This window comes from Ahaetulla prasina, chromosome 16 (assembly GCF_028640845.1).
Source record: "Ahaetulla prasina isolate Xishuangbanna chromosome 16, ASM2864084v1, whole genome shotgun sequence".
Lineage (NCBI taxonomy): Eukaryota > Metazoa > Chordata > Lepidosauria > Squamata > Colubridae > Ahaetulla > Ahaetulla prasina.
The window spans coordinates 8,094,468-8,120,825 of record NC_080554.1 but is presented as its reverse complement, the minus strand read 5'-3'; the positions used below and the strand labels follow the sequence as shown (position 1 = coordinate 8,120,825).

At 45.5% G+C, this 26,358-nt stretch overlaps 1 protein-coding gene across 2 annotated transcripts in view; it reads left to right on the top strand.

The window, feature by feature from the left end:
• ASTN2 (astrotactin 2) overlaps positions 1 to 26,358 on the top strand; it is a 479,279-nt gene that overhangs the window by 118,647 nt on the left and 334,274 nt on the right. For both annotated transcript variants that reach the window (XM_058159180.1, XM_058159179.1), the window contains exon 3: positions 25,528 to 25,906. In XM_058159180.1, the coding sequence (XP_058015163.1) occupies positions 25,528 to 25,906 (379 nt within the window). The remainder of the gene's footprint in view (positions 1 to 25,527; positions 25,907 to 26,358) is intronic.

Here is a 26,358-nt window from a genome sequence, read left to right as displayed (position 1 = left end):
GGCCTGGGTCACAAGAGGTGCTTTTTTTTTTGAAAGGCGACTGGACTTTCTTGGTTTTTCGTTGGAGATATTTCGCTGCTCGTCCAAGAAGCTTCTTTGGAACTGAGGAAGCTTCTTGGATGAGAAGTGAAACGTCTTCAAGGGAAAAAAAACCAAAGTCCAGTTGCCTTTTGAAAAAGCACCTTTGGGTTAGGATTTGGAAGAACTGAAAATCGAAAAGTCTTGGGACTTTCAGGTTTTAGAGGAAGCAAAATCCAAGCAGGATTTTGAGTAAGGCAAGGCACCCCTTCCCCTTAGTAGCCTGCTTGCTCTCATGTTGTCCACGTCTTCCCTTACTACCTTTGGCTGATGCTTCAATGTAGCATCGTTCATCAACTTGCCTTCCCCGGTTATTTCTCGTGCTTTTTCTTCCTTGCGGTTCTAAGCTGCCTCCATATATCAACATCGCTTACCCCATTGGGACACCTCTCCAATCTGCCCAGTGTCTTCCCTCCCATGTACCCATCTTGGCTTTCTTCCTGTCCCCCAACAATTGTCACATGGACAAAGCATTCCTATTTCAGTCCACGCGTGGGCCCAAGTGCCAGAATTCAATGTTCTTTCGTTTAAAAGTAAACTTGGGACATGAAGATCAACCTCTCTCTCTCCTTCTCTCTGTCTCTCTCTTCTCTCTCTCTCTCTCTTTCTCTTTCTCTCTCTCTTTTTCTCTCTTTCACTCTTTCTTTTTGTCTTTGTCTCTCTCTCTCCTTCTCTCTCTCTCTTCTCTTTCTCTCTTTTCTCTCTCTCTCCTCCCTCTCTTTCACTCTCTTTCTTTTGTCTTTATCTCTCTCTCTCTTCTCTTTTCTCTCTCTTCTATCTCTCTCCTCCTCTCTCTCTCTCCTCCCTCTCTTTCACTCTTTCTTTTGTCTTTGTCTCTCTCTCCTTCTCTCTCTCTTCTCTTTTCTCTCTCTCCCCTCTCTCTTTCTCTGTCTTTCTTTTTCTCTCTTTGTCTTTCTCTTTCTCTCTCTCTCTCTATTTCTATTATCCTTCTCTCTCTCCTCTCTCTCTTTCCTTCTCTCTCCTCTCTCTCTTCTTTCTCTCTCCTTCTGTCTCTCTTCTCTCTCTCCCCTCTCTCTTTCTTTTTCTCTCTGTCTCTGTCTCTCTCTCCCCTCTGTCTTCTCTTTTCTCTCTCTCTCCTTCTCTCTCTCTTCTCTTCTCTCTCTCTTCTCTTTTCTCTCTTTCTCTCTCCCTCCCTCCCCCCTCTCTTTCTAACTATTTTTTTTTTTAAAAAAGGATGAAGGATACACACCACTGTTAAGCCTCACGGTGATGTTGCTGACCCGCCACCATTTTGAGGGGAGAATTGTTTTGAAACGAATGTGTAATTGTTTTCTTCTCGTGTATTACCAGAGGTAATTTAAGCCTCCTAAATAATTTTGCTCCAAAGAGAATTGTGCAGCCTAATGAAAAATCCCATTTCCAAAAAGCAAATACGGTGTGGGTTCTAATTGACTTAATCCAAAACAAGCGGCAATGCTCCAAAATCAGCAGAGGGAATGAAATTCACACACAACACCACACACACACACACACACACAGTCACACACAGCGGGAGGGGGAGAGAATTATTTTCCCTACCTGCTCTTGTTGGATTTAATATAAATGTATTTTCTTTCAAAAGAGAAATGGCTTCGTGAAGAAATTCTCACGGGTAGAATTGTGCCTTTGCTTAGGGAGAAGGTGACAAGCTGGGGATTAAAAATTAATGAAAAGGAAAGGAAAGAATAGGGAATTATTTCCTCCTTTGCATGACACCACAATGGGGCAGAAATATATGTATTTCTTTTTTTAAAAAAAAATAAATCCTCTGATCTTCTAGAGACACTGTTCTCATACAATGACTCCAACTCTGCTTAAGAAAAGAATCTGAATACATTCATAAAGTTCCACTAACAATGGTTTTGTGTGTGTGTGTGCGTGAGAGACACAGAGAGAGAGCAGACAGACAGAGACACACAGAGAGAGACAGAGAGAGCAGGAAGAGAGAGAGAAGGGGGAGAAAGAAGAAAGAGAGACAGAGGAAAAAAGATAGGGAAGGAAGAGAGAGAGACGAGAGAGAGAGAGAAGAGAGCAAAAGATGGAAGAGAGAGAAAGAGAGAGAGAGAGGGAGAAAGGAGTAAAAAAACAAGAGACAAAGAGAGAGAGAAAGAGAATGAGTGAGAGAGGAATAATAATAATAATAATAATAATAATAATAATAATAATAATAATAATAATAATAATAATAATAATAATAATAATAATATTTTAATTTTTTATACTGCCCTTCTCCCGAAGGACTCAGGGCGGTGAACAGCCAAGTAAAAACAATACAATATATTACAATAGAAACTATTTAAAAAACTTATGGCCTAAATTTAAATATAAAATACATAATATAAAATAACCCCATTTAAAAACGAATTAAAACCCCCTATCAAGCCAGTCCTGCTCGGAAGAATAGATACGTCTTCAGCTCGTGGCGAAAAGTCCGGAGGTCAGGAAGTTGTCGAAGTCCTGGGGGAAGCTCATTCCAGAGGGTAGGTGCCCCCACCGAGAAGGCTCTCCCCCTGGGGGTCGCCAGCCTACACTGTTTGGCTGACGGCACCCGGAGGAGACCCTCTCTATGGGAGCGTACTGGTCGGTGGGAGGCATGTGGTAGCAGAAGGCGGTCCCGAAGATATCCCGGTCCTATGCCATGGAGCGCTTTAAAGGTGATAACCAACACCTTGAAGTGCACCCGGAAGACCACAGGTAGCCAGTGCAGCCTGCGCAGGATTGGTGTTATATGGGAGCCACGAGTGGCTCCCTCTATCACCCGCGCAGCTGTATTCTGGACCAACTGAAGCCTCCGGGTGCTCCTCAAGGGGAGCCCCATGTAGAGACCATTGCAGTAGTCCAGGCGAGAAGTGACGAGGGCGTGAGTGACCGTGCATAAGGCATAAGGAGAGAAACAATAAGAGAAAGAGAGGAGAGAGAGAGGGGAGAACAAGAAGCAGAGAGGCGAGAGAATGAGAGAGGAGAGAGGAGACAGAGAGCAGGAAGAAAGAGAAAAGAGAGGAAGAAAGAGAGGAGAGAGAGAGAGGAGAGAACAAGAAGCAAAGAGGAGAGAGAGAATGAGATGAAGGAGACAATAGAGAGGAGAGAGAGAACGAGAGAGAGAGAGAGAGAGAAGAGTGAAAAAAATGAGACAAAAAGAGAGAAAGAATGGGTGAGAGAGGAGAGAGACAGTGAGAGAAAGAGGAGAGAGAGGAGAGAACAAGAAGCAGAGAGGCGAGAGAGAATGAGAGGAGAGAGAGAGGAGAGAGAACAAGAGAGAGAAAAAAGAGAGAGAGAATGAGAGAAGGGGGGACTTCCTGCTTGTTGTTGTTTTCAAAAGCAGAATAAATATGGTATTAAAAGTGTCCTTCCTTGAAGGAGGTTTGACTTTTTACTTCTCTTTAAAAGCGTTCCATCTTGACAGGGATACCAAGTATGCTAATACCTTCTTGGTAGCCTCTCAGTCAGAGGCATTGCGGTGTTATTCCTCTGAATATATTAAAACAATTTTGTCTGGCATCATCTTCTTCCTTCAAATGTACACACACAAACACATCGGGTTGCCTCCTTGGTTAAACCTTCCACTGCTCTTTCCCCCCCCCCCCGCATTTCCTTTCTGCTGCTTAGACTAGAACCTCTGAAAGGTGAGATTAGACATCCCAGATGGTCCGTGTCCATCCAAATCCTGAAGGCTGGCCTCTGAAATTCTCAAAGAAACTGTCGTGTCCCACTCCTCCGCTGACGGCCGGGTCAGGGAAATCCGAATCAGGCGTGCCTCTGCAGCTCTGCCAAAGTCCTAGCAAAGTCCTCAGAGCAGGCAGGAGACCAGAAAGTGACTTCAGCAACGTATGTTTAGACTTTGCCTGACTCAGGGAATGCCAGAAAGCAGGTCCTTTATATAGGCCATGGGGTGTGGCTCCATGACTCAGCACTTATCCAGGCCTGCCCCTCCCTTCCTTCTGTTGCCTCCGCCTATCAAGTCTTCTGACGCGAGGGTCACTCCAGTCTGCAGCTGTTGGCAATTGACCTCCCTCAGGCTCACATGCTGTGGAGGAGGGGGAGGGGTCTAGTTGCTCCGTTTGCCTGGGCATGGAGCCAGAGCTGGGGGCTGGAGATACTTCCTCCTCTTCAGCCTGTCTGGGCATGGAGCCAGGGCTGGGGCCGGGAGGCATACTAGGACATTCCTCCGTGTTCGGAAGCAGATAAGAAGGCCCGGCTGTGGTGAGATCGGACGAGACACAACAGAAACCGAAACTGGCCTTAAGTCTTGAAACATAGATGGGGAAACTGTTTGGAGATCTAATCTTTAAGAGACCGGGCAGCCACTGATCTGAAATGGTACAGGGTCTCCAGCTTGAGCAGCGGGTTGGACTAGAAGACCTCCAAGGTCCCTTCCAGCTCTATTCTGACTGACACTGCAGTTTGTGGTTGCTCTTCCTGGTTATGTTAATTCCAGTTGCCCACAACTGTCCAAAATGGGTCAAACCTGTGTGCTCCCCAACCTTTTTAAAATATATACAGTCCTCCTCCTCCTCCTCCTCCTCCTCCTCCTCCTCCTCCTCCTCCTCCTCCTCTTGTCAACTCACGAAGCATTCCTGACCTCGTGATTTAATTAGGGAATCGGTTAGAACCCTGATACCACCACCACCACCACCTCCTCCTCCTTCTCCTGTCCTCCTCCTCCTCCTCCTCCTCCTCCTCCTCCTCCTCCTCCTCCTCCTCTTTCTTCTTCTTCTTCTCTTCTTCTTCTTCTTCTTCTTCTTCTTCTTCTTCTTCTTCTTCTTCTTCTTCTTCTTCTTCTTCTTCTTCTTCTTCTCCTCCTCCTCCTCCTCCTCCTCCTCCTCCTCCTCCTCCTCCTCCTCCTCCTCCTCCTCCTCCTTCCATATCCATCATTGGACGTTGGAGATCATGTTGGCAATCCTATTTTTATCAACAGCCCCACGAAAAAGTGCTGGTGAGTTTTGTCCAAACCGGTTTCTTAGCTTATGACGCCATGATGTTCTTCTTCTGCCTGGACCTCCTTCGCCTTTGATCTTTCCTTGGAGGATTAAGTGAAGTCCTATCACGTACCCACAAACCTTTATTGCCCTTTGATCCTCCCCACTTTGATCCTTCCCTCCCCCCCACCTCTTCTTTTGATGGCAGGATACCTGTGAGACACTAAACCAAACCAGGCAGAGCCAACTGAACTCGAAATTAATAACATCCATGGTGCGTCCAAGGAATGTGCAGTCTTTAGACATAGTTTAGAAAATCCTTGTCCTAGATAAGAAGCCCCCAAAGACCCATTCTGAATGATTAAGCAATGAGCGTGGCCTGTCGTGTCCTCCAGATCCATCATCATTCATGTCTGCAGTGAGCTTGTCAAGTGCTCTCCCGGTCATCAAAATTAATTATTTGAACTTGGCGACCTCGTTCTCACGACAGGAGGAGACTCCGAAGCTGACACCAGACTGTTTGGGAATGACAAGTGCCTGGCCCAGCCTGTTGTGTCTGCGCCCCCCCGAGCCAGGCCCCCTGCCAGAAAGTGACTCGGAAAGTGAGGGGGAAGGGCCATCAGGACTTACCTCTGGAGCACCGGCTTCCCTGGCTCAGCTCCAGGAGCCAGAAGCAGGCCAGGTGAAAGAGATAACGAGGCCTCCGTCCTCTGACTCTTCCCCCCCAGGCCACGCCTCCAGACCCGGCTGATGGCAATCAGGCCTGGCTGGACCCTAGGTGTCATAGGCAGGAGAGGCGGGAACAACAGAAGCAGGGGTGAGGCAGGTCTAGGAAGTACTGAGTCATGGAGCTACACCCCACAGGATATAAAAGCAGCAAGGGCTGCTATACCTCTTCGCAGCAAGCAAATCAACTGCTTAACTAGAGCTGAAGTACTGTTTGTTCCTGGGTGACTCATCGGCATCAAGAGAGATAACAGAGACACTTGGCAGACACTCACTGGTTTGCTGCCAGAGCTGATAGTTGCCGGCTAATTAAGTCATCGCTTGGACTGAGGCGAGGGGGACAGAACACGGCCAAGTGACAGTTGCAGTAGGCAGAAAGAGCAAAGGAAAAACCACAACTGAGGCTCCATGGTGGTGGTTGTTATTGCTTCCTACCTAGAAACTGAAAGCCGGACCATAAGAAAGGCTGAGCGCCAAAGAACTGAGGCCTTTGAACTATGCTGCTGGAGAGGACTCCTGCGAGACCCTTGGACTGCAAGGTGATCCAACCGGTCAAACTAATCAAGGAGAGAAGCAACCTGGAATTAAAGAGAAACTTCTAACAGTGAGGGCAATTAACCAGTGGAACAGCCTGCCACCAGTTGTGGGTGCTCCATCACTGGAGGCTTTTAAGAAACAACTGGACAGCCACCTATACTGTAGGATCTCCTGCTTGAACAGGGGGCTGGATTAGAAGACCTCCAAGGTCCCTTCCAGCTCTATTCTGATTCTAACCCTGACTGCTCTTTAGAAGGCCAGATCCTGAAGAGGAAACTCAAATGCTTTGGCCATCTAATGAAAAGGAAGGACTCACTGGAGAAGAGCCTAATGCTGGGAACGATGGAGGGCAAAAGAAGAAGGGGATGGCAGAGAACGAGGTGACTGGATGGAGTCACTGAAGCAGTTGGTGTGAGCTTAAATGGACTCCGGTGGATGGTAGAGGACAAGGCCTGGAGGAACGTGGTCCATGGGGTTACGATGGGTCAGACACGACTTGCAACTAACAACAAGAGATAGACAGACAGACAGACAGACAGACAGACAGACAGACAGACAGACAGACAGATAGATAGATAGATAGATAGATAGATTTGTTGTTAGTTGCAAAGTCATGTCTGACCCATCGCGACCCCATGGACAACATTCCTCCAGGCCTTCCTGTCCTCTACCATCCTCTGGAGTCCATTTAAACTCATGCTTACTGCTTCAATGACTCCATCCAGCCACCTCATTCTCTATCGTCCCATTCTTCTTTTGATAGAGAGAGAGAGAGAGATCCAAGGGACTCCTGCAAGTTCCTTGGACTGCAAGGCGATCAAACCGGTCAGTCCTAGAGGAGATCAACCCTGACTGCTCTTTAGAAGGCCAGATCCTGAAGAGGAAACTCAAATGCTTTGGCCATCTAATGAGAAAGAAGGACTCACTGGAGAAGAGTCTAATGCTGGGAACGATGGAGGGCAAAAGAAGAAGGAGACGGCAGAGAAGGAGGTGGCTGGATGGAGTCACTGAAGTAGTCGGCGTGATCTTAAATGAACTCCGGGGGATGGTAGAGGACAGGAAGGCCTGGAGGAACATGGTCCATGGGGTCATGATGGGTCGGACACAACTTCGCAACTAACAACAACAACCTAGAAACTGGGGGAAGATGGGACATCTTCAACTATCAGACCTCAGTGGTGGAGCTGAGAGGACTTCCATCCCCATCATTGGCATGCCTCTTAGGATGGGGAATCACAATTCCTTTACTTCTGCTCTACTCAAGGATGGTGATCAAAAAGGAGGGGAGGGAAATAGCACAGCAATAATTTGAGGAATTAAGTGACCAAATGTCCATCATCTTCTGGTATGGAAAAAACATCTCACTTTCAGCCTTCCACACTAGTTATCCAACATCTTCTTAAAAACTTCCAGTGTTGGACCATTCACAACTTCTGGAGGCAAGTTGTTTCACTGATTCATTGTTCTCACTGTCAGGAAATTTCTCCTTAGTTCTAGGTTGCTTCTCTCCTTGATTAGTTTCCACCCGTTGCTTCTTGTCCTGCCCTCAGGTGCTTTGGAGAATAGCTTGGCTCCTTCTTCTTTATGGCAGTCCCTGAAATACTAGAACTCTGCTATCATGTCTCCCCTAGTCCTTCTTTTCATTAAACTAGACATGCCCAGTTCCTGCAACTGGTCTTCGTATCTTTTAGCCTCCAGTCCCCTAATCGTCTTTCTTGCTCTTCTCTGCACTCTTTCTATATCTTTTTTACATTGTGGTGACCAAAACTGAATGCAGTATTCCAAGTTGACCCCCATCTTCTTTGTGGCAGCCCCTCAAATACTGGAAGATTGCTATCATGTCGCCCCTAATTCTTCTTTTCTTTAGACTAGATAGGGAGCTGCGGAGAAGTAACAGAGTTGGAAGGGACCTTGGAGGTCATCTAATTCAACCTCCTGCTCACGCCAGGAGACCTGCACTAGGGATTTGAACTGCCGAACTGCTGAACTGCCGACCTTTTTGATCGACAAGCTCAGTGTCTTAGCCACTGAGCCACCTAGTCAGGCAACTAGATTCTCTTCCCTTAAATAGATCCCATTGCAAACTTCTCCTGAAAAAAGCTTCTTGTTGACTGAAAACGTGCCCAGTCTTCCTTTGGAAAGGATGGAGAAGAAAGCTCAAGAGATCCTTTTGGCAATGGCTCTGAAAGAGTACGGTGTGTTTCATAGAAGCGAGATTCAGCCACAGGAGAGGGGAGCCTTCTCCTCGCACGCATCCCCTCCAGGCCTTTTGATCGCGGTGTGGAAAGAGACACCTGCGTGCCTATGTACAAGTCGGAAAAAAAAAAAAGAAGAAAACCAAGTTCTGAAAACAAGCCCAAGGCAGTGAATTAAACTTTCTGCTCTGCACCTCGCCGAGTTGAAGCTCGGAGGAGAAAAAAAGGAAACTTTGAGAAGCTGAATAGCTTTTTGCAGACAAGTTAACTTCCCCACCTCGAATTATCTGTGCCTCGGTTTCCAAAGTGCGGGCTCCTTCTTCCACTTCTCCAAAGCATCCCTGGTTTTTCCAAGACATCTGCACAATGTCAGGATTCTGATGGATGCCCTAATTTAATCATGAGCCTTGAGCCAAGCTTCAAAATAAGCCCAGTTATTTAGTAGGAGCTTCATGTCGGCAGGTGCCCAAGTGAAGCCAGCTCTGACCCTATGCAAATTACACTCCAATTATGACCCTGTTTCCCCCCTCCCCTCAGGATGTGTCATCAATCACATTTGCCAATGGAGCAATTTTGAGGGTTGTAGAAGTCGCTCCCCTTGCTGCTTCATATGTTTTAGCCTTCAGTCCCCTAATCATCTTTGTTGCTCTTCTCTGCACTCTTTCTAGAGTCTCAACATTTTTTTTTTACATCGTGACGACCAAAAATGGATGCAGGTATTCCAAATGTAGCCTTATAAAGTGGTATTAACCTTTCACGTGATCTTGATTCTATCCCTCTGTTGATGCAGCCTAGAACTATGTTGGCTTTTTTGGCTGCCGCCGCAGACAGCCAGCTCCTATTTAAATGGTTGTCCACTAGGGCTCCAAGATCCCTCTCACAGAATCTTGTTGATAATCCTAGCATATGTTTTTTTTTTCAACTTTCCCTCTTCCTGCTCGTGATGCTGGCAGAAATGTAGTTTCTGATGGGAGTTGAGGACAAGAGCTGCGTGCTGCGCCTGAGAATTTCTTGCTGCTGCTAGTCTTCTTTTTCTTAGCTTCTCTCATCCACTTTTCTCCCCTGGGAAGGTCTGCCTGCCACAGCTTGCTGCTAACTCCATCCAACGAGGAGGTGTTAATGACTTTTTAACACTGAATAAAGGCAGATTGGCATGCTGGATTGAAATGCCGTATTTTTAGGGGCAGGATTCTCTATTATAACCCAGAGGGGAAACCGACACCATCTCTCCTTCTTACTCTCTGCATGATTTGGAAGCTGCAGGTTTTCACTTAGGTGCAAGAAACTGTTCTTGCTTGCTGTGGCTCCCTGCGGCTCTTCACCTCTTCTGCTAGGTGAGGAGGTCTTGTTAAAACCTACCATGGGTGTCGGGGTTCCAAGTAACACCCCCAGCAAAATAGGGCTCTGTGGCTAAGCATTCCTCAAAGTTCCATTTCATTGGCACATCTGGGAAAAACGGAATCTGAAAACTTCCAGGTTTTCCCCACCCAAAGGAAAGTTCAAGATCCTTCCCCCTGCAACCAAATGTCTATCACATTGTCCAATCAATGCACCGTCCCAACTGGAGATGCCTCCCAGACACCCCACTAGGTGCAAGGCAGAGTGGCCTTGACTACATATCTCCCCAGCTCCATTCAATCCCCCCTCCCAGTTTCCCACAGCACTAAATGTGGCAGTGCCAGGAAGATCCAATGCCCAAAATGGCTTGCACACCTGACAATGGGGTTGTCTTGCATCAGCCTGCGAGCAGCTTTTCTGTTCTTCCTCAATTGCTACTTTTGGTAGCATTGAATGGAATCACATAGTCCAATCAACGCACCATCCCAACTGGAGATGCCTCCCAGATACCCCTCTAGATGCAGGGCAGAGTGGCCTTGACTCTTGGAGAAAGGAATGTTATTTTGACTACATATCTCCCCAGCTCCATTCTGGTCTTGGCTTCAAAACCAGTTCTTAGGAACAACAAGTACAGATGAAGGGCTACCAAGCCCAAGTAACCTGTCATTTGATTATCTGATGGCAGAATTACCACGGAATATCAACTGACAGTGGCTCTAGCAATAGGCAAAATAGGATGGTCTTGGAACTGGGAAGAAGAATTAGCAAAAAGATATTGGAGGAGAAAGATGTGGTGGAGAGTTATCTCGATCTACTTGAGTGTGTTTGGGATACTGGTCCATCCTGCGTGTTGACAAAAGCTGTATTAAGCATTCAGATTGGGGTTGGTACCATGTTTCCCTGAAAATAAGGCCCTATCTTATATTTTTTTGAACCCTGAAATAAGCGGTTGGCCTTATTGCCATGCGCTTAAAAGTCCGATTGGGCTTATTCTCAGGTGAGGTCTTGATCCGCTGAACTGCAGCTAGCAGTCAGCTGAAGTAACCTGCTAATACTGCACTCTTGTGTTGTTTGAGTCCCAAGCTTGGTTGAGGCTTGCTGGGTGATGGTGTAATGAAAGGGGCTTTGGGCAATTCCTACTATGGCTCTTCCTGAAGGAGGTAGATCTTTGTTATGTAGAATAGACTGGCCCAGGCCTTAACGGCCCATTGACAAAGTGGGGGGGGGGCTGAGTTTCTGCCTCCCTTTTAAGGGAAACATTCTGCCCTTTTGATATTTCCTAAAAAATCCCATTTTTCTAGGAGTGGGGTGGGTGCTAACTTCCTACAGTAGAAGCAAAAGCTACAGATGGATTAAGCAAAGAAGTATTTTTTTTTTCCAAGCAGAGGGATTAAATTCCTTTTTTTTTTCTTTGGGCCAATCTTGATTGCAGAAAATATGACAGAGTTGTTAATGCTTGGAATAAACTACCTGACTCTGTGGTCTCTTCCCAAAATCCCCAAAGCTTCAACCAAAAACTGTCTACTATTGACCTCACCCCATTTCTAAGAGGTCTGTAAGGGACGTGCATAAGAACACCAGCGTGCCTACTGTTCCTGTCCTATTGTTTCCTTTCGTTATATCCAATTAATATAGTTATTACATACTCATACTTATATACATGCTTATATATTGTATAGTTATTACATGCTTATGCTTATATATACTGTGTGACAAAATAAAATAAAAAAATAAAGTGCCCCCTTAATAAATTGCGAGCATCTATCTTTTTCCCCGCCTCCTCCATTTCTTCCTCCCCCTCCTTTTCTTCCTCATCCCATTTCCCTGTAGCTGCCAGTTTCTCCAGGCGCCAGACAAAGTCTCAGAAGCCAAGAGTGAGAAGACAGCTTGGAGACAGCTTCTCTTACCAGCTGTCTGTTGCAGAGATTATTTTTTTTCCCTCCGGTTTGGTGCATGCGGTTCCTTTCCAGCTTCATCATGGCGTGGTCCAGCAAGCTCGCTTTGTCTGACCATCTTGTCCCTTATTTTATTTATTTATTATTTATTTATTTATTTAATCATATTTTTATACCGCCCTATCTCCCAAGGGACTCAGGGCGGTTTACAGCCAAGTAAAACATACATATAAGTTACAAGTTAAAACCCCAATTTAAAAAACTTATTAAATACGGCCGAATATTAAAACCACAATAAAATAGTAAAACCCCATTAAAATCAATTTAAAATTTAAAATTCTAGTCCAGTCCTGCGCAGATAAATAGATGTGTCTTAAGCTCGCGGCGAAAGGTTCGAAAGTCAGGAAGTTGACAAAGTCCTGGGGGAAGTTCGTTCCAGAGGGTGGGAGCCCCCACAGAAAAGGCCCTTCCCCTGGGCGTCGCCAGCCGGCTCTGCCTGGCTGACGGCACCCTGAGGAGTCCCTCCCTGTGAGAGCACACGGGTCGGTGGGAGGCAATCGGTGGCAGTAGACGGTCCCGTAAGTAACCCGGCCCAATGCCATGGAGCGCTTTGAAGATAGTTACCAAAACCTTGAATTTTGGAGCATGTTTCAGTCTTTTCTGCTTTGCAACCCGGGCAATTTTGAGCATGTCAAAAGTTGTAATATCTAAGCGTTCCAATATCTGAGGGGCTAAAACATATGAAGAACGGTTGCAGGAACTGGGTATGTCTGGTTTAATGAGAAGAAGGACTAGGGGCGGCACGGTAGCAGTCTTCCGATATCTCAGGGGCGGCCACAAAGAAGAGGGAGTCAAGCTATTCTCCAAAGCCCCTGAAGGTAGAACAAGAAGCAATGGGTGGAAACTGATCAAGGAAAGAAGCAACTTAAGAACTAAGGAGAAATTTCCTGACAGTTAGAACGATCAGTGGAACAATTTGCCTACATTAGTTGTGGATGCTCCACACTGGGAGTTTTTAAGAAGATGTTGGATAACCATTGGTCTGAAGTGGTAGAGGGTTTCCTGCCTAAGCAGGGAGTTGGACTAGAAGACCTCCAAGGTCCCTTCCAACTCTGTTCTTCTGTTCTTCCAATCCCAGAATCCTCAGCAGTGGCCATGCCTGCTAAGGGAATTCTAGGAGCTCATTGGAAGATAGAGAACTGCAAATTTGAAGAACTGCACACAGTCTTTTCTGCCTGTGTTTTCCCTCCAGACGAATTTCAGAGTTCTTCCAGATGCCACCAAGCTTGCATGAGCCTCTTCAGATTTCTTTGCCTTGCCTCTTGTCGTTTTATGCTCTTATGCCCATTGTCCATGCTAGCAAATTCCAATTCCTTTATTGTCATCAGTGCAGTATTATATTCACACATTCTTCCCTTCCTCCATGACCCTTGTAATTTAGTGATCTGGCTATTGTTTGATACAAAGGCTTCGTATCTTGCAGGAACTGAATGCAGGTTTCTTTGGCCCCATTACTGCTCTCTCCAATGGTCCTCAGAAGAACATCACAAAAGTAAACAACAACTTCTTCTTCTTCTTCTTCTTCTTCTTCTTCTTCTTCTTCTTCTTCTTCTTCTTCTTCTTCTTCTTCTTCTTCTTCTTCTTCCTCTTCTTCTTCTTCTTCTTCTTCTTCTTCTTCTTCTTCTTCTTCTTCTTCTTCTTCTTCTTCTTCTTCTTCTTCTTCTTCTTCTTCTCCTCCTCCTTCTCCTCCTCCTCCTCCTCCTTCTCCTTCCTTCCTTCTTCAACATAATCTGCTGCTCTTCTTCTTCTCCTCCTCCTCTTCTCCTTCCTTCCTTCTTCCTTCTTCAACATAATGCTCTCCTCCTCCTCTTCCTCCTCTTCTTTCTTTCCTTCTTCTACATAATCTGCCTCTCTTCTTCTTCCTCCTCCTCCTCTCTTCCTTCTTCACCATAATCTGCTGCTCTTCTTCTTCTTCCTCTTCCTCCTTCTCCTTCCTTCCTTCTTCAACATTAATCTGTTTCTCCTTCCTTCCTTCTTCCTTCTTCAACATAATCTGCTGCTCTTCTCCTCCTCCTCCTTCCCCTTCCTTCCTTCCTTCCTTCCTTCCTTCCTTCTTCAACATAATCTGCTGGTCTCCTCCTCCTCTTCTCCTTTTGCTTCTCCCTCCTCCTCCTCCTCCTCTTCCTCCTCTTCTTTCCTTCCTTCTTCAACATAATCTGCTGCTCTTCTTCTTCCTCCTCCTCCTCCTCCTCCTTCCTTCCTTCTTCAACATTAATCTGCTTCTCCTTCCTTCCTTCTTTCTTCTTCAACATAATCTGCTGCTCTCCTTCTTCTTCTTCTCCTCCTCCTCCTCCTTCTCCCTCCTTCCTTCTTCAACATAATCTGCTGGTCTCCTTCTCCTCCTCTTCTCCTTTTGCTGCTCCCTCCTCCTCCACCTCCTCCTCCTTCTCCTCCTCCTCCACTACCACAGCTTTCCCCTATTAGCTGCTGGATCAAGTTGCAGAAGCCCTCTAAGTAAGAGGCACAGCTATTTTAAAGGCCGCCTGATGCTGGGGGCTGACTTGGCGTCAAATCTCCTGACATTGTACTTGGCATTAAACGGAACTCGCCTTCTCTTATACGGCAGCTCTTTTCATCTTTTCAGCTCTTGGTGGATCAACCAAGTTAGTTTTGTCATGAAAGGGTGGGAGAAGGTCTCTTCATGGAAATGCGTTTCCATTATGCGCAAAGGTGGAAGATGTCACTTTGATTCAGGGTAGCTCTGTCAAACTCAGTGGCCAGCTGGATTCCTGGCTCCTTCAGGGATCACACAAGACAAATGCAAGATCAACCTTAAAAGCAAATGGTTGAATATGAGGGGGGGGGGAAGGGGCACTTCTTTTTTTATAGAGAGAGTAACATTATTCCACATTACAAGGATGCAGATGGAAACTGATGCATAATAAAAGGATAAAAGCTAGAATGGGCAGGAAGGAAACAAGTAGAAAAGAAAGAAACAACACATGACTTCCCCCCCACCCCATCATCACAAGTACGAGGAATTTTAATAACTTCGCTTAAAATGCAACAGATGATCTCTTCTTCCTATATCTCATTACTGATCACATTAATTATTGTGTCTGTGAGTCATCTTTGCAAAGGATCTTACTATTCCCATGGCAAGTTATAAGCTAGTAAAAAAAATATTTTGCGACACGGCTGGCAGGCAGCTCATGAATTTCTCTTTTCCTTCCTTCCTTCCTTCCTTCCTTCCTTCCTTCCTTCCTTCCTTCCTTCCTTCCTTCCTTCCTTCCTTCCTTCCTTCCTTCCTTCCTTCCCACTTAGCAATAGCCCTTAGAATTATATACCGCTTCATAGTGCTTTTACAGAGTCATCCTATTGCCCCCCAACAATCTGGGTCCTCATTTTACCCACCTCGGGAGGATGGAAGGCTGAGTCAACCTTGAGCCTGGTGAGATTTGATTGCCAAACTGCTGGCAATCAACCGTCAGTAGAAGTAGCCTGTAGTACTGCACTCTAACCACTGCACCACCACGGCTTCCTTCCTGCCCTCCCTCCCTCCCTTCTTCCTTCCTTCCTTCTTTCCTCCCTCCCTCCCTTCTATATACCTTCCTTATTTCTCTCTCTCTGTGTGTCTTCCTTTCCTTCCTTCTTTCTCTCTCTCTTTGCCTGCCTTCCTTCCTTCCTTCTTTACTCCCTCCCTCCATTCTTCCTTCCTTCCCTCCCACCTTCCTTTCATCCCTCCCTTCCTCCTTCCTTCCCTTCTTCCTTCTTTCCTCCCTCCCTTTCTCCCTCACTCTCCTTCCACGGCTTCCTTCCTGCCCTCCCTCCCTCCCTCTTCCTTTCTTCCTTCTTTCCTTCCTTCCTTCCTTCTATATACCTTCCTTATTTCTCTCTCTCTGTGTGTCTTCCTTTCCTTCCTTCTTTCTCTCTCTCTTTGCTTTCCTTCCTTCCTTCCTTCTTTCCTCCCTCCCTCCCTCCATTCTTCCTTCCTTCCCTCCCTCCCTCCTTCCCTCCCTCCCTCCCTTTCTCCCTCACTCTCCTTCCTCCCTTCCTCCTTCCTCCCTTTCCCTCCCTCCTTCCTTCTTTCCTCCCTCCCTCCCTTCTATATACCTTCCTTATTTCTTTTTTTCTCTCTGTCTTCCTTTCCTTCCTTCTTTCCTCCCTCCCTCCATTCTTCCTTCCTTCCTCCTCCTCCTTCCTCCCTCCTCCTTCCTTCCCTCCCTCCTTCATTCTTTACTTCTTTCCTCCCTCCCTCCCTCCATCTGTCTCCTTCCTTCCTCCTTCCTCCTTCCTTCCTTCCTCCCTCCCTCCCTTCCTTTCTCCCTTCCTTCTATATACCTTCCTTTCTTCTTTCTCTCTCTCTGTCTTCCTTTCCTTCCTTCTTTCTCTCTCTCTTTGCCTTCCTTCCTTCCTTCTTTCCTCCATCCCTCCATTCTTCCTTCCTTCCTTCTTTCCTTCCTCCCCCCTCGCCCCCTCTCTAATGAAAATATGTGCCTTGTGGGATTATAATTATTATCTGAAAAGAATCAGATATAGTAGCATAATCTTGCTCTTGACATTCTCCAATTTGTGAAGTGTACTTTTCCTCTATCAAGGGGGTAGATTAATGGTGCATCTAAATAATTATTCGCTTTTTTTCAAACCACTGCTGTCCTGGGCAGTCTTCTGCTGTTCTCCTGGAAGCTCCAGTCATGTAGCAAAACTGGAACCTTGGCATATGCTACGGCAGTTGCTTTGCACAAGGGGCATCTGTTGCGCTGAAATATTTGCACAGTAAAACTGCCTAAACATATTTATACAAGGGTTGGGAAGGTTCCCAGAGTAATTTGTTCAATAATAAAGCTTTGGAAATGGGAAGGAAGGAAGGAAGGGAAATGAGGGAAGGAGGGAAGAAGAGAGGGAGGGAAGAGAAGGGAATGATCTCCACCTTTCTTAGTCATAGAGCCTTCCTTTGTTTAATATTTGGTTCCATGAATAGATCTGAAATGTCCATCGGTGCATTTTGAACTGATCTCTAGCACAGGGAAAGGAAGGGAAGGGAAGAGATGATGGAAAGGAAGGGAAGACAGAAGGGAAGGGAAGGGAAGATGGAAAGGAAGGGAAGGAAAGATGGAAGGGAAGATGGAAAGGAAGGGAAGGGAAGACGGAAAAGAAGGAAAGAGAAGACAGAAGGGAAGGGAAGTTGGAAGAGAAGGGAAAATGGAAATGAAGGGAAGGGAAGGGAGGGGAAGACGGAAAGGAAGGGAAGGAAAGATGGAAGGGAAGATGGAAAGGAATGGAAGAGAAGACAGAAGGGAAGGGAAGATGGAAAGGAAGGGAAGGGAAGATGGAAAGGAAGGGAAGGGAAGATGGAAAGGAAGGGATGGAAAGATGGAAAGGAAGGCAGAAAAGAAGGGAAGGGAAGATGGAAAGGAAGGGAAGGGAAGATGGAAAGGAAGGGAAGACTGAAAGGAAGGGAAGGGAAGACAGAAAAGAAGGAAAGGGAAGATGGAAGGGAAGGAAAGGAAAGGGAAGGGAAGACAGAAGGAAAGGAAGGGAACACGGAAAGGAAGGGAAGGGAAGGGAAGATGGAAATGAAGGGACGGGCAAACGGAAGGGATGGAAAGGAAGGGAAGGGAATGTTCTCCCCCGCTCTTTCTTAGTCATAGCCCCCTCCTTTCTATATTGCTTGATTCCATGAATTGATCTGAAACATCCCTCGATGCATTTTGAAACCATCTCCAGCACCTACCCCCACATACTCATCTGCCCTTTTCCTCTTGCTTGTTCCTGCCTTCCTAACTGTGGTTGGGAGCTCTCTTCAATTCTTGGCAGATAAAGCCAAAGAAACAACCATTGTTGTCTTTCCTTTCATCTTTTTGTTTTTGTTTTTGCAATTAGAAGGAAAGCCCAGTTCAGGGTTTGGCAGGTACATTTGTAATGTTTGCCCTGGAGGATACAGTCAGTGGGAGGGGGGGGGGAAGAACACACACAAAACAAAACAAAAAACAGAAGACAAAATTGATCAGGTTCGAATCCACTCTGTTCTCCAGAGAGGATTGGTGGAGGGGAGGGAGAGGGGGGGAAACATCTGCAGAGGGCTTGTAAGAGGGGAATAAATGAATCAAAGGGATGAATCGGTACGAGGCAATTGCTTGGGTTCCTGGTTCAAACATAAGCAACAGGGGTGACATCTACTTACCTTCCCTACTGGTTCGGAAGTGGGCACTCTGCGTGCGTGCCCAAAGCCTTCTGCGCATGCGCAGAGGGTAAAAAAACAGGTTACTTCCTGGTTAAAACCAGGAAGCAACAATGTCCAGGCGGGTGGGCGGAGCCTCGCGCTGCCACCGCTACCAGCTCGGCCGAACCGGTCCAAACCGGTAGCATTTCACCCCTGAGAAGCAAGTATTATGACCTCGGCTTATAACCTCACCTGAGCCCAAAATGTATGTTGCTAAGGGAGACAGTTGTTCAGTGGATTTTGTCCCAGTTTAAGACCTTCTTTGCCATACTGGTGAATCACTCCAGTATCACTGTAGTTGTTAAACTAGCAACACGGTTGTTAAGCGAACCCAGCTTTCCCGTTGGCTTTGCTTGGTCACAAAAGGGGATCGTGTGACACCCCCCCACCCCCCCGGACACTGCAACCGTCATAAATACGAGCCAGTGGCCAAGCATCTGAGTTTTTGGATCATGTCATCACGGGAACTCTGCGACGGTCATAAATACGAATCAGTGGTCAAGTGTCTGAATTTTGATCACTTGACCATGGGGATGCTGCCACGGTCGTAAGAGTGAAAATAGCCCTAAGTTGCTCTTTTCAGCGCTGTTGTAAGTTTGAAGTGAAGTGGATCACTGCAGTTCTTAAGCTAGAAACCCGGTTTGTTTTTTTTAATTATTTGCATTTATATCCCGCCCTTCTCCGAAGACTCAGGGCGGCTTACACTATGTCAAGCAATAGTCTTCATTCTATTTGTATATTTATATACAAAGTCAACTTATTGCCCCCCCAACAATCTGGGTCCTCATTTTACCTACCTTATAAAGGATGGAAGGCTGAGTCAACCTTGGGCCTGGTGGGACTTGAACCTGCAGTAATTGCAGGTTGACTCAGCCTTCCATCCTTTATAAGGTAGGTAAAATGAGGACCCAGATTGTTGGGGGGCAATAAGTTGACTTTGTATATAATATACAAATGGATGAAGACTATTGCTTAACACAGTGTAAGCCGCCCTGAATCTTCGGAGAAGGGCGGGATATAAATTCAAATAAAAAAAAAAGAAAAGAAATATAACCACCCAGCGTCATAATCCAAACTTTATCAGCCGTTTAACATCTGGTAGCACCCGTTCTTGCCTGACTTCCTTTGCTTTTCTTTGGAAAGAATTAATTTCTTTTAATATATGCATACTGTGCAACCAAGCTGCATTAATTTGCACTAATGATCAAGCTATCCACTGAGATTAGCTGGATTTTTTTTTTTCCCTTTCCTGGTAAATTAGCAAGGAAGTAAATAAACGCTATCATCATAATTATCATTTTGTTTTTGCTGTTGTTATTATTATTCTTAATCTTGCCATCTCTCCGGCGCGCACAAAAAATAAATAAATAATAACAATCATCAAGACAGGCAATGAAGCTTTTTGCGACAAAAAAAAAAGTGAAGTTCTGTGCGCCTGGATTTGACACATTTGTAGGGTTTATTTATTAATAGGCAAAGGAAAGAGGGTTAAAAGGGATTTAATTATGGATTGGGATGGTTGTATGGGCGATATATAATGGCTCTCCGGCAGATTTGGATCCGATTGCAAAGTGGTAGGATTTGGAGGATTTGCATGCTAGAGAACCGATGGATCTAATTTTAACAGAAATATTCTTTCTGTCATCGTTATGGGTTGCAAAACTGACAAAGTTCATTTGTCCTTGGTGGATGAACCAGTCCTTGCTTTCTAACTAGGAAGGGGAAATATTTCTAAGTAGCAACCTCATGTTAATTTTTAGCATTGCATCAGGGGTTCCCAGAGTAATTTATTCAATAATAACCTTTTGGAGAGGAGGAGGGAGGGAGGGAGGGAGGGAAGGAAGGAAGGAAGGAAGGAAGGCGATGGAAATGAGAAGGATGGAGGAAGGGAAGACAGGAGGCATGGAGAAAGAAAGGAGGTGGAAATGAGAGGGAGGGAAGGAGGAAAGAAGGAAAGAAGGAAGGAAGGAAAAAGGGAAAGAAGGAAGGAGATGGAAATGAGAGGGAGAGAGAGGAGAGGAGAGGAGGAAGGAAGGAGATGGGCATGAGAGAAAGGGAGAAGGGGAAGGAAGGAAGGAAGGAAGGAAGGAAGGAAGGAAGGAAGGAAGGAAGGAAGGAAAAGGGTAAGAAGGAAGGAGATGGAAATGTGATGGAGGAAGGAAGGAGAGGGAAATGAGTGGGAGGGAGAAGAGGAAAGAAGGACAGAAGGAAGGAAGGAGATGGAAATGTGATGGAGGGAGGAAGGAGATGAAAATGAGAGGGAAGGAGAAGGACAGAAAATGAGAGGGAAGGAGAAGGAAAGAAGGACAGAAGGAAGGAGATGGAAATGAGGGAGGGAGAAGGGGAAGGAAGGAAGGAAGGAAGGAGAATAAGGGAGGGAGGGAGGGAGACGTCTTTTACACATCCTTGAACTTCGGCTTTGAGCTTGGTGAGCAAGATCTTTGTCTACCAGATGTCAAAGATTTGGGGAATTCTGCATGATGGGCCTTTGCAGAGCGTAGAAAGACTGCTGCCGCTACAATTTCGCCTAACCTTTTAGAAATTTGGGTTAAGCAGTATTCATTGCCGTGAGCTGCCTTCTGCTCCTCCAGGAGAAGAGGTGTCTGGGATATGCAATTGCTGTGACTTTTCTTGTGTCTTGGGGTTAATCAGATTCCCTGCAGTTGAGAGACGATCGCGGTTCAAGGTTCTTTTCTTTTTCTTGTTAGTTTATTTTCATCTTCTGCATAGCTTTGAATGAAGCTTCATGATTATTCCTTGAGATAGGAGAAGAGACACCTTTTGTCGAAATTCTGCTGGCTTGGAGACCTTTTCTGCCCTCCAGTACAGATTCACTACATAATCTTCTTCTTTTAACGGGGTGGAGTTCTGGCAACTGAATGGAGCTGAGCATTTTACTGGCCTGATGCCCTTCCTGTTGCCAATGCGCAGTTTTGTACAGCAGGTATATATTCTCAGCGTGCCCAGAGAGAGAAATATCTGCTTCTACCTAGGATCGAACGCACAGCCTCCTGTTGGTGAGGCGAGAGCTCCACCTCTAGGCTACGGCACAGCTCAGTTTCATTGCATAATCTAGATTGGAAAAAAAAAAAGAACTGAAGAAGTTTCTTGGATGAGAATATTTTTATTTTATTTTATTTATTTATTTATTTGAAAACAGAGGGGGGGAGGGAGAGAGGGAAAGAGAGGGGAAAGAGAGAGAGAAGGAAAAGAATGAGAGGGAAAAGAGTGAGAGAAAGGAAAGAAAGAGGGGGAAACAGTGAGAGAAAGAGAGAGAGGGAATGAGAGGGAAGGAAAGAGAGGGGGGAACAAAGAGAGGAAAACAGAGAGGGGGAAAGAGAGGGGGGAAAGAGAGAGAGGGAAAGAGAGAAAGAGAGAGAGAGGGAAAGAGAGGGGGGAAAGAAAGAAAGAGAGAGAGAGGAAAAGAGACAGAAAGAGAGAGAGGGAGAGAGAAAGAGAGAGAGGGAGAGAGAGAGAAAGAGAGAGAGAGGGAAAGAGGGGGAGTGGAAAGAGAAAACAAGAACGAGAAAGAAAAAGGAATGGATAAAGGCGTCTCATATACCTGTAGATGAATAGCTATTTTTACCCAAAGGTTCCCATAAAGGATGAATATATTTTCTTCCCGTCAGCAACTTGTTCCTAAAGCCGCGCCGACGCTTTGGAGGCACCTCAATTCCAGAGCCTTGAATAAGAATTCTCTGGACGGCTGATTTTCCTCCCCAAAAACAGGAAGCAATTTTCTCCTGTTTTTTTCTTTTTTCTCCTTCATATTCTCCTCTCCCCCCACCCCCCCACCCCTTACAGCACCGGGAGCCTGTTTTCCCAACCCTTGCCTTCAAATCTTTCCAATAAGCACTTTGTAAGACACGGGCTTGCATATTTTAGTCAGACACGTTATCATCCTGTTAGGATTTCGGTCCCGTCTTTCTTCGAATTGAAATTCGGTTTTTATGATGAAGCTATATGGAAATTGACCTTTTTTTTTCTCACTCTGTCTCCTCCCTCCCTCCCTCTCTCTCTCTCTCTCTCCCTCTCTCCCCTCTCTGATTATCTTTTATTCACAACCAGTGGAAGAACTTTCAAGACTTCCCACGGCAGCTGTAATTCTGCCCTCTTGCGCATATTTCGTATCTTAGGAGAGCTTTATCTCCTATTAAATTGATGCCTTTTGTGTATACGGTTGGCATAGTACCTAATAGAGACATAAAATATATATATGGATTTTCTTCTTCTTCTCCTTCTCCTTCTCCTTCTTCTTCTTCTCCTTCTCCTTCTCCTTCTCCTTCTCCTTCTCCTTCTCCTTCTCCTCCTTCTCCTTCTCCTTCTCCTTCTCCTTCTCCTCCTCCTCCTTCTTTTTCTCCTTCTCCTTCTCCTTCTCCTTCTCCTTCTCCTTCTTTTGAAAAAGAAGCTGATTTCTTAGGCTACCGGGCTGAACCATGGAGCTCGGGTTAAAATAGCTTTGCAACGATGGTGAATATCGGGAGCTTGGGTGGAGGATGAGGGCGGAGGGTCGTTCGCCGAGGTAGTGGGTGGGTTTTTGAATGTTTTGTTGCCAGGCTGGGTAACGCCTTCAGGGGACTTTAGGGGATGTCGGTGTTGGTGTTCTTCGGCTTAGGAGGGCTTTGTGTGGTCAGTTGGTATTGTGGCGGAGGCGGGAGGGCAGGATTATGTCAGGAGAAGGCCTTGTGATGGATCAGGTATGGGCCATGTCAGGTGAGGGTCTTGGGTCTTGGGTCAGGTGTGGCTCACAACAGGTGAGGGTCTTGTGTCTTGTGATGGGTCATGTCAGGTGAGAGTCTTGGGTCTTGTGATGAGATCACAGCAAGTGATGTGTCTTGTGATGGGGAGGTCATGTCAGGTGAGGGTCATTGGGAGGTGAAGCATTGGTTGTGGGGGGGATGTTGGATGGATTGATCGAGGATCAGTCCCATTGCTGGTTGGTTATGCGGTTGATTTGAATTCTCAGGGGTTTGTAAAATAGCTTTCTCTCCCAGACTTTGGAAGGAAGGAGGTTTTTAAAAGTGGGCGTACTGAATTGTTAGTCATAGATTCTTAATCAGAAGTACAGAATTCCACTTCATCTCGAGTGTAGCTATCTGCTAAGTCCATAAATATCAGCGGGCAATCAATTGCTTTGAATTATTTAATTTATTACCAATTCATCAGTGGGACGGAAGTTGCCTCCAGAAGTTGTGGGTGCTCCATCACGGGAGGTTTTTAAGAAGAGATTAGACAGCCGTTGGTCTGGAATGGTATAAGGGCTCCTGTTTGAGCAGAGGGTTGGACTAGAAGACCTCCAAGATCCCTTATTAATCTGTTATTCTGTAAATGTAGTCCATAAGACCAGTGAACGGTGTGGCTAACCATGCTTGAGAAGATAACTGGTCAGTTAAAGAACATGCCTTCCGAAATGCGCTGCAAGGGATCTGCTTGAAGAGATCTGCTTGAAGAGTTGCTCTTTAAAAATCTCCGTCCCTGGAGGCTTTTAAGAAGAGGCTGGGCAACTAAATGTTACACAGGCTCTCCTGCTTTAAAAAAAAATAATATTTGAATTTATATCCCGCCCTTCTCCGAAGACTCAGGGCGGCTTACACTATGTCAAGCAATAGTCTTCATCCATTTGTATATTATAGACAAAGTCAACTTATTGCCCCCAACAATCTGGGTCCTCATTTTACCTACCTTATAAAGGATGGAAGGCTGAGTCGACCTTGGGCCTGGTGGGACTTGAACCTGCAGTAATTGCAAGCAGCTGTGTTAATAACAGACAGACTTAGTCTGCTGAGCCACCAGAGGCCCTCTGCTTGAGCAGAGGCTTGGACTAGAAGACCTCTAAGGTCCCTTGCCACTCTGATATTCTGTAACTCTGGGTTGTTGTTTTTTTGCTAGTATTAAGCTCTTCTCTGAATCTGTATAATGCTGGCCATAAATATTTGGAGATTAAAAGCGTTAGTTTTACAGCACTGTAAGGAAATACTAAACAGCAATGTTTCCCTTAAACCCCATTGGATAGTCAAGAGTTTTGAAAGTTCTCGCTACTATTAACAACCAAGAGCGAAAGCAAGGATATCTGTGTTGGCCTCTGAGAAAAATCCAAATAATATGCCCCTTGGGGTTATTTTTTATTATTGCACCGTTATTCTTATTCGGGTACTTGTGATATTATTCGGCTTGCTGTGGTACCGAAATTAATGAACAGTGTTTTGGAGAATACAAATGTGGACAAAAAGCAAAGTATTTCAAACGAAAGGCTGAGAAATCCAATGCAGTTTTTGAAGCTTTTTAAACACACACACACACACACACCCAATGTGACTGCACCAATTGCGGCTTTCAAAGAAAGGTTTAATTTGGATCCAGTAAGCGTGTTCTAATTATCCGCTTTGAGCAGGACCATTCAAATTTTCTCAATACGTGCTTGGAGTGAGTTCCTTGTCAAACTTCTACACTTTGTCTTCGGATAAAGGAGAACATTTGCACTGATGCACTGGGTTGGCAATTCAACCAGAATAGAGCTGGAAGGGACCTTGGAGGTCTTCTAGTCCAACCCCTTGCTCAAACAGAAGACCCCCTATATACCATTTCAGATAGGTGGCTATCCAGTCTTTTCTTAAAAACCTCCAGCTTCTCACCTTGAGTAGTTTCCATCCGTTCTTTCTTATTCTTCTTCCTGGTACTCTGGAAAATAAGTTGACCCCCTCCTCTTTGTGGCAGCCTCTCAAATACTGGAATACTGAATTGAATAGGGTAGGGTAGGGTAGGGTAGGGTGGAGTGGAGTGGAATAGAGTAGAATAGAATAGAGTAGAGTAGAATAGAGTGGAGTGGAGTGGAGTGGAGTGGAGTAGAGTAGAGTAGAGTAGAATAGAATAGAGTAGAGTAGAGTAGAATAGAGTGGAGTGGAGTGGAGTGGAGTGGAGTAGAGTAGAGTAGAGTAGAGTAGAGTAAATAGAATAGAATAGAATAGATAATGTAGAATAGAATAGAATAGAATAGAATAGAATAGAATAGATAATGTAGAATGTAATAGAATAGAATAGAATAGAATAGAATAGAATAGATTAGAATAGAATAGAATAGAATAGAATAGAATAGAATAGAATAGAATAACAGAGTTGGATGGGACCTTGGAGATCTTCTAGTCCAACCACCTGCTTAGGCAGGAAACCCTACACCATGTCAGACAAATAGTTATCCAACTTCTTCTTAAAAACTTCCAGTGTTGGAGCATTCACAACTTCTGGAGGCAAGTTGTTCCACTGGTTAATTGTTCTAATGCTTAGGAGATTTCTCCTTAGTTCTAGGTTGCTTCTCTCCTTGGTTAGCTTCCATCCGTTGCTTCTTGTCCTGCCCTCAGGTGCTTTGGAGAATAGCTTGACTCCCTCTTCTTTGGGGCAGCCCCTGAGATATTGGAACACTGCTATCCTGTCTCCCTTAGTCCTTCTTTTCATTAAACTAGACATACCCAGTTCTAGCAACCCTTCTTTATATGTTTTAGCCTTTAGAATAGAATAGAAGGACCTGTCTCTGATGTAGAAACAATGGTGCATTGCTTTACAAGAGGAGAGATGCTTTCTAACCACTCCTGTTCTCTTTTCCTTGTTTTTTTCCCCCCCTTTAGGGTGGACTGATTGCTCTCCTTTTGCTGCTGCTGGTGTTCACCATAGCCTTGTACGCCCAACGGCGTTGGTACAAACAACGTCGGGTCCCCCACAAGAGTGCCAGTTCTGAGGCCACCCACGAGATCCACTACATCCCCTCCGTGCTTATCGGCTCCCAGGGCAGGGAGAGCTTCCGCAGTTCACGCCTTCAAGGCCACACCTCGGTCATCGGCATGCCCATCCGCGAGACCCCCATCTTGGATGACTACGACTACGAAGAGGAAGATAACCCTCTGCATCCAGAGCTCGGCTACAGAGATGGGGAGTTTGGGAGTCAAACCGGGGTGCCTCTGGACAGCACGGGCAGGAGCGGAGAGAAACTCGTCTACGAAAAGAAAGGTCAGTTTGCTATAGAAAACTTACGTCTTAAAGTGAGGAGACAAGACCACGAAGGGTTTGAGAAACAAGAATTAATTTATTATTTGCGCAAATAGGACACAGACCCCCACTCACGTGGAAAACAAAGGTCTGAGCCCCGAGCAAAGCTTAAGCATAATCTTTTATACTTTTGGTTACAGACATTGCCATAGAAAAAGAAGAAGTTATCCAATTAGTTATCCACAGACAAAAGCCCATATATGGACTACCATTATCATATCACATATAGTTACTGGAACAGGTTACAAAGAACAACATGTAGAAATATTCCTGTGCTTTACAGAAAGCTTGCAACACCACATCTCTGCCAAGCAATATACTTCCGCTTTTATGTGACACGTCGACTTCTATCTCTAATACATCTTGTTATAATCCTAACAAATAAACATAAAGCACTTGTATTATAAAGCATT